The 18,288-nt window shown below is 52.2% G+C and overlaps 1 protein-coding gene and 2 non-coding genes across 3 annotated transcripts; 2 read left to right on the plus strand and 1 right to left on the minus strand.

Moving 5' to 3' along the window:
• Positions 1-679: 679 nt before the first annotated feature.
• Positions 680-6,825, plus strand: LOC141978801 (uncharacterized). The gene is made up of 4 exons (XM_074941115.1): positions 680-722; positions 2,641-2,729; positions 3,696-3,822; positions 5,867-6,825. The coding sequence occupies exons 1-4, from the start codon at positions 680-682 to the stop codon at positions 6,823-6,825; spliced, it is 1,218 nt and encodes a 405-aa protein (XP_074797216.1).
• A 6,161-nt stretch (positions 6,826-12,986) lies between these two features.
• Positions 12,987-13,068, minus strand: TRNAS-GCU (transfer RNA serine (anticodon GCU)). Its single transcript has one exon. It is a non-coding gene; the product is annotated as a tRNA-Ser (tRNA).
• Positions 13,069-13,441: 373 nt separating this feature from the next.
• TRNAS-AGA (transfer RNA serine (anticodon AGA)) lies at positions 13,442-13,523 on the plus strand. Its single transcript has one exon. It is a non-coding gene; the product is annotated as a tRNA-Ser (tRNA).
• The last annotated feature ends 4,765 nt before the right edge of the window (positions 13,524-18,288 follow it).

Consider the following 18,288-nt stretch of genomic DNA (forward strand, 5'->3'; position numbering starts at 1 on the left):
ACCTGTCCGTCCACACCCCTGGAGTGCCACCCTGCTTAGCTTTTACCAAGTCACATCTACATATTCAAGCTATTAGCTACAGGGTCCTGTGAGATACAGGAAACCAGACCAGATGATCTGGTCCTTTCTGGCCCTGGTCTCAGTGATTATGACCAGAACTATCCCCAAACCCTGCGACGAATGGCCTCCATGAGCGGTTCCTTCCCCCCAGCGCTGAGATGCAGCCACCTCTGGGGTGGATCAGTGGCCATTGCCTGCCAGTGACAGGGCCTGGAAATTTCTTAACCATTTGGTCTTCTTTGTGCCCTACATTCAACTGTTCAAGAAGCATCCCCCAGGGCTCCCTCTGCCGGTGTGGGTGGCTGGCAGGGGCTGGCGGTAACTTTCTATCTATTTGTCAAACGGTGATAGGAAATCCCCCCAGGTTTTGCTTCTCTCCCCCCTTCACGGCTGCAGGAAGTTTGGTCTGTGGGGGGGAAACTGTTTCCCTGAGTTCTTATCCCAGATGAAGGGAGGTGGAAGAGGATTCAACACCCCCCCACACACACACACACCTCTGCAATCAGCTGTTGAAAAGGATTCTGGCCTCATCCCTCCCGAGCCACGTTTCTTGTCTCAGTGAGACGCGTGTTAATCCAGAGTCACCGCGAGGAAGGACAAGGAGTGACTCCGGATTACCATGGGAGTGAATGAGATCAGCAGCTGCCCCTGGAGGCGTGTGGGTGGGTGTGTCATTAACTCTGGGTGTTGCTAAAGCAGGGAAAGCTTCTCTCTCTCTCCGCTCAGGATATTGGGGTTCAGCTTCCCGGTTCAGACGCTGCCGATCGGGGAGCCGGCGCTGAGCAGGGTCTGTGCTGGGGAGTGACCTTAACTAAAGCTTCCTCTGCGCTGGCCAAGGTGCGGGCCTTCTCCAGCTGACTGGAAGGGCACTGGGGTGGCTGGGGGGGGATAGCCCCTCCCCAAAATTCGCCTCACCCCCCCCCCCCCATAGCCACCACTCCCAATGCAAAGGTCAGACATGACGCAGAAGTGAGGGTGGCCCGGTATGGGGCTGGCACCCTTAATTGTCTGCTGCTGCCGGCAGCGATAGGGGCTGGTACGTACAACCTACTGGACCCCCCCCGGCCCCCCACCCGCACTCTGGGGGGGGGGACCTGGAGATATGGCGAAGGATCCAGGACTTTCATGCAATGGCGCAGCCGAACAAAGGCCGGAGAGCGTCTGGTCCGGCCTCCAGTCACAGCCCCAGTTGCTTTTGAGACGGGCCAGCCAGCGACCAGGGCAGGCCCCTTCAGACGCCCTCCCCCGGCCGAAACGGCTCCGACCTGAACGGCTCAAGAGCAACGGGGAGGTGGGCGTTCCCTTGCACACCGATCGGAGAATGGGGAGGTGTGATCATGTGTAAACGACTAATTTTAAAATAGCATCCAGGGACATTCTCTGATTTTAAGTAATTAGCTATTACTATGATTTAACCAGTAGGTTTCCCCTAAGTTCGCATTCGTTTGTTCATTTATTTATTGCCTTAGGTTTTTTCCTGTTGATTTTCTGGGAATCAGGGTCACAACAGTGAGCTGCCAGAGCTGAAGCTGGGGGAGGGAGAGCTCAGTGCTTTGAGCATTGGCCTGCTTAAACCCAGGGTTGTGAGTTCAATGCTGGAGGGGGCCATTTAGGGATCGGGGGAGTTGGGGATTAGCCCTGCTTTGAGCAGGGGGTTGGACTAGACACCTCCTGAGGTCCCTGCCAACCCTGCTAGTCTACGTTTAAAACTCATCTGTCTGTATATCTTTTTATTCACCTTTGGAGCAGAACATCGAGAAAACACACGTTTAAGTGCTTATGGTTAAGAAAATAAAGGTGGGCCCACAAGATGTGTAGTGCAGGACCCCCCACCCCCAATTTTCTGTCTAGCCCACCTTTGCACCCCATTTCCCCCCACCGGGAGGAATCTGCTGCCACCCCTGCCCGTTGGTACTAGACCCCTAGGGCAGCCCCAGGCTCTGCCAACATCAATTCCTGAGCCAGACTCCAGATAATTCAGAGAGGCCTCAGGGAAAGGGCTGGGGACAGGCACAGTCACATGCAGCCCCTCCGGCCCCCCCATTTCCCCTCCTCTTAACAATGGCAGGAGCTGGTCCAGCCCGGAGGGAGCCAACAGATCAGACTCTCCCAGCCAGAGCGGGAGGGAGAAGGGACGGGGGGAAGGGGAGAGGTGGGGAAAGGGGGAGAGAGACTCCCAGGACTCGAACCTGCCCAGAGACATTGGTTGCAGCATCTCTGGGCAGATTCCCTTCCCGGTGAACAAGGTGAGGGGCAGAAAGAGGAGAAGCCAGTTCCCTCCTCTCCCTATTCCCCCCGCTGGGGTGTGGGCGGCCCTGGGGAATCCCCCCAAAGGACTCCTGCGGTTCTGCTCTCTTCTGCCCTTTGGGTCGGAGTCTGTGTCACTGGAGAGTTTCAAAATCTCCCTCAGTTTCGTGCTGCTGGGAGGGGGCTGGGGCCGGGTAATAAAAACGGGACCAAGCGTTTTCTCAGCCTGGCCCCAGCTACAAGGTTTGTCTGCAGGGAAAAGCCCCTGGGGGGGGAACTGTGCTGTGACATGAACTCAACCCCACTCTGACTGCCCCCCTTTCCCCCTCCCAGGCTGCCGAGCCCTGGCCATGGCTTGCTCCGGCTGGTCCCAGCCTCCCCGGGGACAGGGAGCGGAAACAGGGGCCACGGAGCCCGCTCAGGTAAGGATCCTGGTTGAGGGAGAGGAGCAGTAACTCCCCAGGAGGGAGAAACTTGTGGGGAGTTTGGTCTGGAGGTGGGAGAGGGCAGGAAACAGCCAGGCTGGATAAAAGGAGGGGGCCAGGGTTGTCCCCGTGGCTTCTAGGGGACCCCACTTATCCTGCTGGTCTGGCTTCTAGCCCAGGGGCCCTCTGACCAGCAATCCAGGTCTGCTCAGCGTCGGACCCTGGTGCTGTGTCCCTGGGCTCCTTCCTACCCTACCTCTCTGTCTCCTTGTCTAGCCCTGGTTTCCCTCCAGAGCTTCCTCTCTTCCCCCCCAGCTCCTTCACCCTTCGCAGTCTCCTGTTGGACTCCCCAGTGCCGGCCAGGACCCCAGGCTTCACCCTTCCCCTGGCTCTCTTACTTGTCCCTGGCCAACTCCTTCTCCCTCCAGGGAGGGACTGCAGACCTCTTCCTGGCTTAGACTCCCTGCCAGCCCCTCTCCCAGCTGCGGTTAGGCTTTATCATCCCTGGCTTGCCTCCAGGTGCAGCCCATATGGTGAGTTGGCCCCTTCTGGCCCACAGTAACCCCCACAGGGCATGTGTGGGGTGGACACCCCATCACAGAGAGACTGCTATGAAGGGGGCACCCACCAGTGAGGATAAGGGAGCTGCCCCCTTCCCTCCCTTCCAGCTGCTGGCCACGGGGATTCCTACGGGGAGAACGTCCTTGGACGTTGCTGGGGGCTCCATCTCCTGTATTGGCCTCTGGCTAGTAGGAGTGTGGCAAATGTGAAGACCCCTCTTTCCCTTTCTCTCTCTTTCTCCCCTCACCCCGATGCCTCCTGGCTACTTTGAGCAGGCTGGGGGTGGGACTCTGCTGACTGTGAGCCTCCCAGAGTTTGCATTGAGTTGGCCCTGCTCCCCGGTGACTAGTGGGGTTGTCACTGGGGCAGCAGGTCCTGAGTGGGGGGCTCTTGCTCTTTCAGGGGCCGGTGTCCTTCGAGGCGGTGGCGGTGTATTTCACCGAGGGGGAGTGGGCTCTGCTGGACCCCGCTCAGAGAGCCCTCTACAGAGACATCATGCAGGAGACCTATGAGACTGTGGCCTCGCTGGGTAAGGATTCCTGTCCCCGTGGTTCTTGGAAGGCGGAAATGAGGAGTTCAGGTTCACGTCACCCCCACAGTGTAACCTTAACTCTGCCCTGTCTCAGCAACACCCCAACATGCCAGTGATGCACACCCCAGCCCTGTGCCCTGCCCCAGACCACTGGGAACAGAGCCCAGGAGCGGAATAGCACAAAGTCTCACGCCTTCTCGTTGCCGAGGTAAAACCTGGGCTCGCGTCTGACGTGGGGAGCGGAAGCTGCCTTCGCACAAACACTGACACACTCGGTCACGGACGTGCAAAGTGTTCGTGCTCCTGTAGTGGAAAGTGCCTGGAGCACGGGGCCTGGTGCAAGACCGGAAGCCGGAACCAAAGTTCAGCAAAAGCCCGTCCTATGAACCAAAGTCAGGCCCCGTCACGAAGCAGGTGCTTGCTTACGAGTTTACAGTCTGATGCAGGAACTTGGCCAAGGCATAAAACACAGGCACTGCGAGGTGCTAGATATTCATGTGAACACGTTCCTGGGAGATGGGTCAGGAACACACCGACCCCGAGTAAGACAAGGGTGTGGGGACAGATGGCAGTGAACCTCTCCGAGCGCCTTCGTCTCTGAACGGAGCCTGTGGTCTTTCTGGGTAGTGCTACTGGGCTCTGCTGGGCCAGCGATCTGTGCGGGGCTGGTGCAGCGTATGGAGAGAGAGACACACGCACACGCCAGCGGACAACGGTTACCAGCCCTTCACCCGCTCCCTAAGGATTCCTTCTGAGTCATTCCTTCACTCCCCCTCGCTGAGCCCTGGAGCCCCCGAGCATGTCTGCCACCCAACGGCTGACCGTCCCCCTGGTGAGACCACACCCCTGTGCTCCTCCACGGGCACAACCTGCAATGCTCAGCAGTGACACGAGGCAGACGAGGGCCAGCAAGCGTCCAGGCACCTCTCTGCATCTCCTAGCCCCGTGGTTCTCAACCTGTTAATCATTATGGGCCACACAATGCTTCTTTCTCCTTTCCCAAAGGAATTAAAGGTGTCAATGATAGAATCTAATTCACTGGAGCTATCCACACGCTGAGGGATATTCGTACTCCCTTCCGTTACCCCCGACTCACTAGAGTCCCTATTTCCTCAAAATGTGCTTTCCTGACATACAATATCTCTGACATACGGCATTCTGGGGCTTCTGCGCTCCCTCTTACTCCTTACTGTGTTGAACCCCACCAGCGAATACTCCCCTGTTCCAGCTCTCCTATGGCTCATAGTCTCTGGTCCTTTCTCTGCCAGAAAGAAGCATCTCTAGGGGGACTTACCCACTGTCTGGAGTCTTCACTGTCTGGGACATGGAAGTACCGTTGCTGTGTTTTAGGAGGCCGTTTGATGAGTGTCTGGCTCTGTGTGCTCACAGGAGGGATGGGGACTGTTAAATCCCCCAAAGGCAGAGTGTCCAGCACCTTTGAGCAACTTGGGAGCTGGCCCTGGTGTTTTACTGCCTTAAAATGGCCTGGGGTTAAAATAATAGAACCTTGTTTTCTGACACGTGTCCCATGAATTCTCAAGATGTCCCTTGTTTTCTTTCCCCTGAGCAGGGTTTCCAGTTTCCAAACCTGATGTGATCTCCCAGCTGGAGAAAGGGGAAGAGCCGTGGGTCTCAGGAATCCAGGACTCAGAAGAACCAGGGATCCTGAGAGGTGCCTGCCCAGGTGAGGAACAATTAAATCAACTCAAAAACTGTCAGTGCCTGAAGGAAGGAGCTGGGATTCCCTAGAAAGACCTTGTGAACTCTCTCAGTTCAGGATTGTCCCCAGCTTGTGTGATACCCTCAAGGCAGAGCTCATGACTTCCTGCCCATCCTGACTGACACCTGGCAGTAGCTCCCTCCTCTCATCCTGAGTGTTTGGATAGGACATGGGAGCAGAATTGATCCGTTTTCTCTTCCCTATGGGGGAAAGTTTGGGAAAAAAATAGGAACTAAATTTCCCAATCTCCCCAGCACTTACTCTGTTTTCCTCTCCCCTTTTCCATTCCTGTTGCTGAGGTTTCTCTCTCTATCCCAGCAGGTGGTGGGATGGTGAGTGAGAACGGGGAGTGGAGTCTTCAGCAGACAGATGCTGAGCAAGTGGAACCAGACAGGATGTTATTGCGAAGGTCCGAAGGGAATGTGTCCATAAGTCTTGAGCAAGGAAACTCTTGTGAGAGTCAGCACAGGCCAGAGAGGCAGCAGACAGAGCAGCCAGCGGAGAAGGTGGATAAATCCATTAATTGTCGGGCAACTCACAAAGACCTCAAGGGAACCACAGGCCAGCACAGAATCCTCACCGGAGTGAGAGCAAACACATGCACTGAGTGTGGGAAAAGCTTCCGTAGACGTTCAACCCTTATTAGACATCAGAAAATCCACAGGCCAAAGAGATCATATGAATGCAGTGAGTGCGGGAAAAGGTTTACGTATCACTCAGAACTTGTCACTCATCAGCGAATCCACACAGGAGAGAGGCCCTACGAATGCCGTGAGTGCGGGAAAACCTTCATTTCTCACTCACGCCTTACTCAACATCAGAAAATCCACACCGGGGAGAGGCCTTATCAATGCAGCGAGTGTGGGAAAAATTTCAGTCAGATCTCAAACCTTATTAGACACCAGAAAATCCACACAGGAGAGCGACCCTACACATGCTATGAGTGCGGGAAAACGTTTTCCCGGCAATCACACCTTATTATTCATCAGAGAACCCACGTGGGAGAGAAGCCCCATGAATGCCGTGCGTGCGGGAAAACCTTTGCAAGGCACCCACACCTTATCAGACATCAGAGAATTCATACAGGGGAAAAACCCTACACATGCGGTGAGTGCGGGAAATCCTTCACTCAGAACTCAAACCTTATTGTCCATCAGAGAATTCACACCGGGGAGAGGCCCTATGAATGCGGTGAGTGCGGGAAAAGCTTCAATCACAGCTCAAACCTTAATACGCATCAGAAAATCCACAAGGGAAACGATCAACCAGAAAATCCTTAGCTTGGGCTGACAGCATGGTTTTTTTTTTCTTTAATACTTTTCCTAATTCCGCCATCAAGCCCTTAAGGCTGTTGCACCATTTGCTTCGCCGTGAGCCCTCCGCTCACGTACCTGCCCATGGAGCTGCCCATTTCTGTCTTTTTGCAGCTCGCCCTTCTTTGGGGTGAATCCCATGGTCCTTTCGGTAAACTCCCTATGAGTCATGGGAATGTGTGTCCCTCCTACCAGGAATGTCCGTCTATAGCTAGTTGAAGTCACCCCTATCAACGTAAAATCTTTCTGGGCCTTAAAAATCTAACTTTCTATAGCCAATAAACATATTTTAATGTTTTATCTTTACCAGTGAATTTGTCTAAAGTGTGGGGGAATCTGCTCACATTACAAAGGCTGTGTGTGTCCTCTGATGGAGTGGTGAACTGATTACTGAGTTTACACCTAGTACATTTCTAGGGAGCAAGGCTGGAGCTGGGGGGATTTGCTGGTGTCATGGAATCATAGAAGATAAGGGTTAGAAGGGACCTCAGGAGGTCATCTAGTCCCACCCCCGCTCAAAGCAGGACCAATCCCCAACTAAATCATCCCAGCCAGGGCTTTGTCAAAATTGACTTTAAAAACTTCGAAGGGAGGAGATTCCACCACCTCCCTAGGTAACGCATTCCAGTGTTTCACCACCCTCCTAGTGAAAAAGCTTTTCCAAATATCCAACCTAAACCTCCCCCACTGCAACTTGAGACCATTACTCCTTGTTCTGTCATCAGCTACCATTGAGAACAGTCTAGAACCATCCTCTCTGGAACCACCTCTCAGGTAGTTGAAAGCAGCTATCAAATCCCCCCTCATTTGTCTCTTCTGCAGACTAAACAATCCCAGTTCCCTCAGCCTCTCCTCATAACTCATGTGTTCCAGTCCCCTAATCATTTTTGTTGCCCTTCGCTGGACTCTTTCCAATTTATCCACATCCTTCTTGTCGTGTGGGGCCCAAAACTGGACACAGTACTCCAGATGAGGCCTCACCAATGTCGAATAGAGGGGAACGATCACGTCCCTCGATCTGCTGGCTATGCCCCTACTTATACATCCCAAAATGCCATTGGCCTTCTTGGCAACAAGGGCACACTGCTGACTCATATCCAGCTTCTCGTCCACTGTCACCCCTAGGTCCTTTTCTGCAGAACTGCTGCCGAGCCATTCGGTCCCTCGTCTGTAGCGGTGCATGGGATCACCCTGAATATCATTCATGAGTGGCTGTGATAGTGGATACGGTGGTCCCACGGTCCATGTTATACACTGGGGGGTGTCATAGCCAGTTTATATCCATTTGCTCTTGTTCCCACACTGGGCCCTAACTTAAGTAATTCCCTCCCTGGTGTTTATGCCTCTGCTGTATTTACAGAGAGCAATATATCTCCCCTCAGCCTTTGTTTTGTTAGTTTCAGTATCTCCTTCAGTTTCCTCTCATCAGGTAGGGTCTCCATTCCTCTGATCATCCTAGTAGCCCTTGTGTTTTGATTTCTTTGTCCTAAATCAGACTCCTTAGGGCTAGAGATGAAATGACACAGAGCTGGAAGGGGAATTTGAATGGATCCCAAACACAGTGTGATCATTCAGAGTTTAAATCCCAGTTTCCGTCTTTTGACAGACATGTTTCTGAGCTTTTCCCCTGCAGAGGTGGGACTGTTTGTTAGGGGGCTTATTCCTTCACCCACTCACTTCCCTGGTCCTTCTCGCATGACCAGAGAGCAACAATCCCTGAAGTCCAAAGGTGCAAACAATTTGATGTTTATTGGGGTGAACCTCCAGCAAGCATGATTCCAGTTTCCTTCCTTAGTGTCCCCCTTCCCAGCTCTGACACCACAGAGCCTTACCTGTGTCCCTGGTCCCATTTCCCCCCCTTAGCAAAACACGATTCCAAATTCCCCACTCCCATTCCCCCCCACACCCACCCACTTCCTGATTGACTGCAGACTATATAGTAAAACTTGAGTTCTGCTTAGCTATACCTTAATCAGTCATTTTCCTGAAATTTAACCAACCAATCCTAACATATTGTAACATGATTAGCTAACCAATTATATCCCACCACCTGAATTAGTTTACACCCAGCAAATTTAATTATACAGCAGACAGGAACAATCACAGAACAGACAGAGATTATACAGACAAACAATAGCAAAGTGGGAACTATAATGACAAAACAATACAGAAGTGAGGATTTCACATCCCACCTATTGAGAAGTGAGTTCTTGCCAGACAGGATGCTATCAAACTAAGTTTCCTTTTACATTTTCTAGGCACTTCCCTTTCTCTGGAGGCGATGGGCATTATCAGGACAGGATTGTATCCTAACAGCCCAATAGCACCTTCTTTCAATGTGACTGGGTTGGAATGTGAGGAGGTGACCGGTCGCTTCCCAGCTTACGGCTGCCCCTGCTGCTTAGCCAAAGGCCTTAGCCTAGGAACAGGGCCTCAGACTGTCACAGTGAGAGAAGGCCCTTACACCGGCAGACAGTGATTTTGATTCTTTCTTTTATACCTCTATAACTCGCTAAGTGATAAGAATACACCTAAATTCTTAGAGTCTAGGCCTTTACAGACAGGCCTGAATATCTATATCCTAACAGTGTTTGCAGGTAGAAACATGGTCTGTTGTTTCCATTATGATGATTCTAAACTTTTAGTAAATAACACAAGTAATGGTAATAACAAGGCTTCACTGCGTGAAGCAGATTTGAACAGAGTAGAGGAGAATGCAATGGGAGACTCTCTTGCCCTGATTCTGAGTCATCAGATATAACCTGAGGAGAGATTAATAAGACTGTGACTTTTCAGCTTGGAAAAGAGATGACTAAGGGGGGGATATGATAGAGGTCTATAAAATCATGACTGGTGTAGAGAAAGTAGATAGGGAAGTGTTGTTTACTACTTCTCATAACAAAAGAACTAGGGGTCACCCAATGAAATTAATAGGCAGCCGGTTTAAAACAAATGTAAATAAGTATTTTTTCACACAATGCACAGTCAACCTGTGGAACTCCTCGCCAGAGGATGTTGTGAAGGCCAAGGCTATAACAGAGTTCAAGAAAGAGCTAGATAAGTTCATGGAGGATAGGTACATCAATGGCTATTAGCCAGGATGGGCAGGGATGATGTCCCTCACCTCTGTTTGCCAGAAGCTGGGAATGAGCGAAAGGGGATGGATCACTGGATGATTCCCTGTTCTGTTCATTCCCTCTGAAGCACCTGGCACTGGCCACTGTCGGAAGACAGGATACTGGGCTAGATGGACCTTTGGTCTGACCCAGTCTGGCCGTTCTTATGAAGTGCGCACAGTCTGAAAATTCAAACCATTTTTAAGCTGCTGAGCACTCTGGCGGTGATCCAGGAAAGTGGCTAAAATTATGCTTGACTTTAAGAACAAGTCGTCCCGCTGAATGTGATTAAATAAAACTGGCACAAACTGGGACAGGTACTAGCTACTCCCCCATTTTGAGAACATTGCATATGCTGGAATCAACTCTTCTCTCCGACTTGAGCAACGCCATTAACTTTAATTATTTCATGGTTGTAACTGACGGTATAATTTGGCCTTCCAGGGTACAGAATATACAATTAAAGATCCACAGGGTAGATCAGACAGAAGAATTTTTTCCCTTCAGTTTAAGTTGTCAAAGAAATTATAGGCTGTTTCATTTATTCTCTCAAGAAGCTGGATTAGCGTCTGGTAGTGACGGTCCTGTGTGTGCCCCATTGCTTTCTATACTGCATATGAAATTAACATGGGCAATGGGAGGCTTTCTATTGAAGTCAATTGGCTTTGGATCAGATATAGATTTTAATACAGATTTAGGCTTGAACAAACTACGGCTAATGGGTCAATTAGGCACTAGGGTCACCTGAAAATCTATTTGATTTAAACAGTATTTTCCCCAGTCCTCTTGGTCAACTTTATTGCCATGACCAGTTCTGCTGCCATGAGGAAAGGGGGCTAATGTCTATCACATCTCCGTTATTTACTAATACCTTTTAAGGCGAATATGTCTACACCATAGCTGGATCGGTGCTCCAGCGATGCACGGGGGGATGCATTTAGCGGGTCTAACGAAGACCCACCAAATCGACCACAGATCAACCTCTGCTTGACCCCGGTACTGCACCCCGAACAAGGAGAGTAAGGTAAGGCGATGAGCGAGTGTCTCCCGTCGACCCAGCGCAGGGTAGACACCGCAGTAAGGCGACCTAAGCTACGTCGACTCCGGCTGCATTAGTCACGTGTCTGGAGTGGCGTAACTTAGGTCAACTTCATCCTGTAGTGTAGACCTACCCTAATTAAAAGGAACATTTGGCGATTCCTCAGAAATAGTCACCGGTTAGGGTTAGTCACCAAAGTAGAAGCAGGTTGTTCCTGGCAAAACCTGGCTTTCAGAGAGACAACTGGCAGAAGTCATGGGGGGAGGGGAGTTTACAATTTCCGGACCAAGTATTCAGTAGAGGGAGACCAGAAGGGACTTGAGAGAACTGGGGAAGCTGCTGGCACCAAGGACCCCCCCCGAGGCAGAGGAACCAGTGATCACTGCCGCTCCTGGGGCTTGTCTACACTAGAAGTGCTCTGGTGGGGGATGTTATGTCCCCCACTGACATCGCGGGGTTTACGTCAGTTGCTGTAACTTACGTCGCTCAGGGGGCGGCTTATTCGGGTCCAGGGATCACGCTTGGAAGGATGGCTGCAGGGGGTCTCAGGCAAATTTGGGGGTGACTCTAGCCCCGCAAGCCCCTCCCCACAGTGCCACCCCTGCATTGGAGAAGAGGAGCATTGACCCCCCTGGGCTTTATCGTCAAAGTGCACATCTATCCCTGAGGTACAGGCCCATCCAGGCGCCCCCACCCTGTGTTACACCCAGAGCCCGGCTTTGGCCAGAGCATCCTGTGGCCTCCAAGCCCCGTGGACCAGACGCTCCTCCCTGCGGGCCCCGCAGTCCCTCCGGAGGTTTCCTCCCATGCAGAAGAGGGGCAGCTTGTGCCCTGGACTTGAGGCCCAATCGACCCCACCCTTCATGGTGGGCGGCCCCCTGCCAGGGGGAGTTCATTGGGGAGGGGGAGGTGTGAGGAGCCCCAGGCCTGATCCTGGAGGCAAAAGTCGTGTTTGGAAGTGAAACAAAGAAAATCTCCTGCGGACAGCAGGGACTGAATCTGCACCTCAGCCAGGCACAGGTACTCGCAGCTCCTGGGGTGGCCCCACGCAGGGCACCAGCTGCTCCCCTGTACACAGCTGCTCCTGCTTTATAATCCGTGCTTATTTCTTCAACTCCTCGCCCCCCCCGGATCCCCAAACCAGCACGCTTGTCAGCCCCAGTCCAGGGCCCCCCTATTCCCAATGCCCCTCAATCCCAACCCACAGCCCCCACCTTCCCCCCAGCAGCAGGTGCGTCTGACTCCTTCGGGGAGCTTTTCTTGCAAGGTTTTTGTGTGTGAATCGCCTTGTGGATTTTACAGCATGTTGGAAATTTCCATATTAAATAGGAAGCTCTACTCACCTTCCCCCTCTCCTTCTGTTTTCTCTTCATAACCAGAGCGGGGAGCATTTCATTTCTTAATTCCCCGGGCACTTTCGTAGTTCAACAGAATTTTTTCACTGTGTGCTTAGAAATTGAAAACTGGTTATTTTTTTTGGCTAGCCAAAACCTGAACTGATTCAGAAACCAGAAGAGAAGAACAATGATACGTTCAAATCAAAGTGCCAGAACAGAGCAGGACTGGGTTTTCAGCAGAGAACATTTTCCATTTGGGGGATTTTGTTTTCCCAGGCTCACAAACCTCTCCCAGGGGAAGTGCAGAGACAAACGTTTCACTTGCCTGCTTCAGAATAGCTTGGCCGAGACACTCTGGCTGTGTTTCCACTGTCAGGGGCTTGCTGAGAACTGGGGCATTTTAACAATTGGATCTTTGGGGGAGGTTCTGAGTATGTTACGTTTTGAGATGAAAAATGACAGAACTAGAGAATTCTTTTAGAAATCTCAGATTTTGATAGGTTTTATTTCAAGCAGGTGAGTCTGACACCTTGGGACGGGTTTGGTGTGCAGGGAGCAACATGGGTCGGTCTGTCACCGCGCCAAAGGGGGAGATAGATGGGTGTTTGTAAAGGAAGAGAGAAGGCGAAATGCATCCGATGAGGGTGGGATTCGAACCCACGCACGCAGAGCGCAATGGATTAGCAGTCCATCACCTTAACCACTCGGCCACCCCATCTGAGCCCCTTGGTAGTGGACAGAAACTCCAGGGGAGGTCGGGACAATAAGGAGTTTTTAAATCTGTTAGTGGAAGCAGGGTCTGAATGAGCGAGGAGCTGGGGGGAAAGACGTCAGGAACAGACCGTGTTTGCACAGACCCACCCTCTCCGCCCAGGTACCCCCTCGCTCCCCCGTAATGTTTCTGGCTTGCTCACCCCTGTCCCAGGCAGCTGCAGGGTGACTGGATGTCCCAGTTTTACAGGGGCCGTCCCGATATTTGGGGCTTTTTCTTATATAGGCACCGCTTACCCCCCACCTCCCGTCCCGATTTTTCACACTTGCCGTCTGGTCACCCTAGAGCCCCAGTGCAGCGAGCCAAGCCGCGAGCTCACGTAGTCGTGGCCGAGTGGTTAAGGCGATGGACTAGAAATCCATTGGGGTCTCCCCGCGCAGGTTCGAATCCTGCCGACTGCGGGAAGGCTAGCGTTCGGGCTGCGGTGGTTTTTACTGCCTGAGCACCCGTGGTGCCAACCAGAGCCAGGGCCGTCTACACTTAACATGCTACGGTGTCCTCGCACGTGAGGGTAGACACTGACCGCAGCAAGAGGAGGGGTGATCCTGTCACCGTAGCCAGCCCACCTCCCCCCGATGGGGTAGTGAGGTTAACAGAGGAGCTCTTCCGTCCACCTAGCCCTGTCTACACCAGGGCGCAGGTCAGGTTAACTACGTTGCCCACCCCCCGCTATGCCAAGGTAAGTTCCCGGTGGGGACCAGCCCTTAGCGCCCGCCTAGTATTTCAACGTGCGCACGGAGCTGTGAGGGTAAAACATGGACTCCCAAATACAGAGACCGAATTCCCCCAATTTAATTCTCGCTGCCCTTCCCCGAAAGCCTCAAAATTCCTTGCATTTTTGTGGTGGGCGGGAGTCTAAAGGCAGTGCGATTTTGCCTCTTGGCAGGTGGGTCGACAAGAAGGTCCCTTTTTAACGCTCTGATTCCAAATAAAGTTTAGAGATTCGTTATTTACATTAAAATCAGTTACTGGTGCCTCTAAACAGCACCATACCATGAAATAAGAACAGAGACAAACCTTGTCCCAAAAGGCCAATTTCCCAAATGGTCCGCAAACTATTATTAATTTCCAAGCCTCCCTCCCGCAGGGCGGCTGGGCATCTGCCGTTTAACGGCTCGGCAGCCACCTTCCCAGTAGAAATACTCTTGTTGGCGATTCCCGATCCTGGACATCTGTGAAATTCAGACTGAGCAGCCAACCTGGCTCCCCGCGCAAGGGGGTGGCCTCCCAGCCCCGGTACCGTGACTACACAAGCCAGATTACAGCGCTTTAACGCTGCTAGGAAAGGTGTGCCCGCTGTCTCTCTCACGCTCCCCCCCAGCCCCTCCGTTGAAAAGCAGCTGGAAATCTGGTAGGATGCCCATGGAACGCAGGGATGGAGAAACCTTCCTCGGCGCTGAAACTTGCTGGACTCAGGGGGCTGTTTTTCGCGGGACAGTTGCAGCTCTGTCAAGTGCCCTGAATTAGTATCTCAGACCCGAAGACGTGCGCTGTGTAAGCTTGAAAGAGTGTCTCACTCACCAACAGAAGTTGGTTACCTCACCCACCTTGTGTCTCTGCTTTCTAAGCCTAAACTAGAAAACCAAGCCTGTCCTAAGAAGACTAGTTTCTGGCCTCGTCCATATGCGTGCCTTTCAATACCTTTCCCCGTAACAGACTACGTGAGCATTGCACATGTGAAACGTAATTGCCAAAGTCAGTTTTGCTCAGTACTGAAACAGATGAAAGACTGCCAGTATCTTCGGGCAGGTCAGGGCTCCCTGACATTTATGTCAAGACGTGGCGTGTCTAAAGATCGAAGGCGTTTATAGCCCAATCCGTTCTGTGGGAACTGGAGATTCATTTTCAGAGACACGGGAGAACAAGATAAGGGGGCGTGTGATTCATTTTCTTTTAAGCCCTTTTTTGCCCAATATTCCCACAGCATCTTCCGTAAATTAATCTTGAAAATGGTCAGTAATGCGGGGTCTGCAAAGTGAGCTGAAAAGCTGGTGTCTGCGATTTGAAAATCGCCACAGACAGTCAATGCATCAGTGGTGTCGGAAATCCCCCACCAGGCTCTCTGTGGCGGAGAACATGCTTTGTATGTAAGCGGCTGTGGGTTCAATCCGTTTCATCGCCAGGGGATTCTTCTGGATCATTTCCCAGGACCGGGATGGGGGTCACCCCAGGATAAGGTGGAAACTCTTGGAGCGCCAGACCACTGTTGCCACCAGCATCGGGCACGGAGACTCTTCAGGACCTGGCCCTGCTCCAAAGTGTCGCTTACAAACCAGAAACCTCCCGGATAGAATGACCGGCTTCAGGGAAGGGGAGGGGAAATCTGCTTTCAGGTGACAGGATGCTCTGGGCATGGGAGGGGCTGTGGGTGTAACGCACGGCAATTTCTGTATCTGTGGGGACACCGCTCAGGGTCCATCGTGTTCACAGGGACAGGCAAGCGCCAGTCCCACGGAAGGAAGAATCCCAGGCACCGCTACAGACTAGGGACCGAATGGCTCGGCAGCCGTTCTGCAGAAAAGGACCTAGGGGTGACAGTGGATGAGAAGCTGGATATGAGTCAACAGTGTGCCCTTGTTGCCAAGAAGGCCAATGGCATTTTGGGATGTATAAGTAGGGGCATAGCCAGCAGATCGAGGGATGTGATCGTTCCCCTCTATTCGACACTGGTGAGGCCTCATCTGGAGTACTGTGTCCAGTTTTGGGCCCCACACGACAAGAAGGATGTGGAAAAATTGGAAAACATCCAGCGGAGGGCAACAAAAATGATGAGGGGTCTGGAACACATGACTTATGAGGAGAGGCCGAGGGAACTGGGGACGTTTAGTCTGCGGAAGAGAAGAATGAGGGGGGATTTGATAGCTGCTTTCAACTACCTGAAAGGGGGTTCAAAGAGGCTGGATCTAGACTGTTCTCAGTGGTAGAAGAGGACAGGACAAGGAGTAATGGTCTCAAGTTGCAGTGGGGGAGGTTTAGGTTGGATATTAGCAAACACTATTTCACTAGGAGGGGGGTGAAGCACTGGAATGGGTTCCCTAGGGAGGTGGTGGAATCTCCTTCCTTTGAGATTTTTAAGGCCCGGCTTGACAAAGCCCTGGCTGGGATGATTTAGTTGGTGTTGGTCCTGCTTTGAGCAGGGGGTTGGACTAGATACCTCCTGAGGTCCCTTCCAACCCTGATCTTCTATGATTCTCTGAACTCTGGATGTTCTTGTACCACCCTCTCTAGTCAGGAAGGTGCTGACTTGGTTAGCCAACGCCTAATGGGTTACGTTGCCAAGGCCAGGCCTACCCTGGTTCACAGCCTTTGGTTCACACTCGTCGTTATGCCTAGGGCTCCAGCAAGGCCTACGCTTTTGTGAATCCGTCCCGCTGTGCTTCCGTCCCGGGGTGATGGCTGATGATGAATGAGAAGGGGACATCCTTGAGTAGTGGCGGGAAAGGTCCCATCAGCACAGACTGGATGGCGAGGAAACGAAGGGACCACCCATGCTTAGCGAACAGAGTGGTCTGTCATTAACACACCACCGGGACCCTGTCTCCTGGAGGGAACCGGAGGCAAGTGCAGCGTGTTTGGGATGATGTTGATGATGGATAGAAAAAAATGCTCGGGGTCAGTAAAAGATGAGCCCAAATGCGGAGAAGGGGAATTTGAGTTTGCTCCACACAGGGCCATGGTCTCAGACACCCTGGAGTGTCCTATATAGAGAGAGAAAGAAAAGGCAAACAGGACCCAGCACCCTGCAATGTTGCTCTCCTGGAAAAGACCCCCAGGGACAAGTAGGAACTGGGTTGGGAGTGGGGTGGAGGGTCCCACAGGATGGAGGGGTGCTGACGTTCCTCAGAGCTGTGGAAACTAGGCAGTGCAGAGAGAACTGGCTTCACCCCCTGAGGGCCATCAGCAGCGATCTCATTTCTATGGCCAATAAAATACAAAGCAATTCCAATGATTTTGACACTGGGTTTGAGGTCACTTTAACTGCATCTCCAAAGGAATAATGATTTTATCCCTGAGTGATTAAAGGCAGCTTCCTAACGGTAATTCCAATCTGTTCTTCCCTGCAATTGGTGATATTGGGGCAACCGGGAATCTCCATAATTGGTGGGGAATCTCTCTGGGCGCACACACACTCTTTCTCTCTCGGTTACAGATGCTCTGCGAGTCAGAGTGGGGTTCGTCTCTGCATCTGCCCAGCTGGGAAGGGGAGAGGCTGAAGGCTCAAAGGAGATACATGGAGCTAGCCAGGAATGGACGAGACTTTCCATGGAGGAGATTAAGGTGAATTTTAAGAAAAAGAGGAAAGCTCCACCCCTGTGTGGATTTGAACCACCAACCAACCCACCCACCGTCCCATAACCAGCTAACTGCCCTATGCAAGGGTATCACAGACACAGAGGGCCACCCAATACCAATGCCTTTGCCCCGGGGACTCGAACATTTATTTATTTTGGCTCATGCACAGCCCAGAGCCATCCACGGGGATTGGAGGGGGAACGTAGCAGTGTTTTTTCCAGTGGCCCCATTAGTTGGCCGCACAGAAGTTCAAGCCTCATCCAGAGCGCCGGTGACCAAGTCGCTTCCCCCACTCACTTTGCCCTGCAGAACACAGAATTACATACCCAAGAGACCCCGAGGAGTCAAGACCTGCGTCCCTCCCGCGTTACCTCCCCTACAGAGGGAAGGTCAGAATCCACAGGTCTACAATCCTAGCTGCCCTGATTCCTCGCACAGAGTCACGTGAGCCTTGACACCTCTGGCTTCCCCTCCGTTGGAGCTTCCCCAAACCACCCTCTTGCACTCCCCATGGCTGACGCCCCCAAACGCTGCCTTGGTTTCTGTATGCTGATGTGTGGTTGTGTCTTGCTTGAGGTGCATATGGGTCCTGTGTGACTCTGGTGGAGGCACTGTATGGTTTTTGTGTGTGCATTATTTTTGCATGGTGTGGCTTTGTTATTTTCTTTTGTGTTTTTTTGTTGCGTGCTTTTGTGTGTGTCTCTGTGTGTGTGTGTGTGTGTTACCCCAAGCACAGACTCAGGGATCCCAGAGTAACCCTCCTATTGCTGACTTCTGGCTTCCCAAGCTGTGGACCTACTAATCTGTTCCTGCCGGGTGAAAGGAAGGGGCCCACCTTAGGATGGCCAGGGCTTACCAAAGATCTCCCTATGG

The sequence above is a fragment of the Natator depressus genome, chromosome 28 (assembly GCF_965152275.1).
Source record: "Natator depressus isolate rNatDep1 chromosome 28, rNatDep2.hap1, whole genome shotgun sequence".
Classification (NCBI taxonomy): Eukaryota; Metazoa; Chordata; order Testudines; family Cheloniidae; genus Natator; species Natator depressus.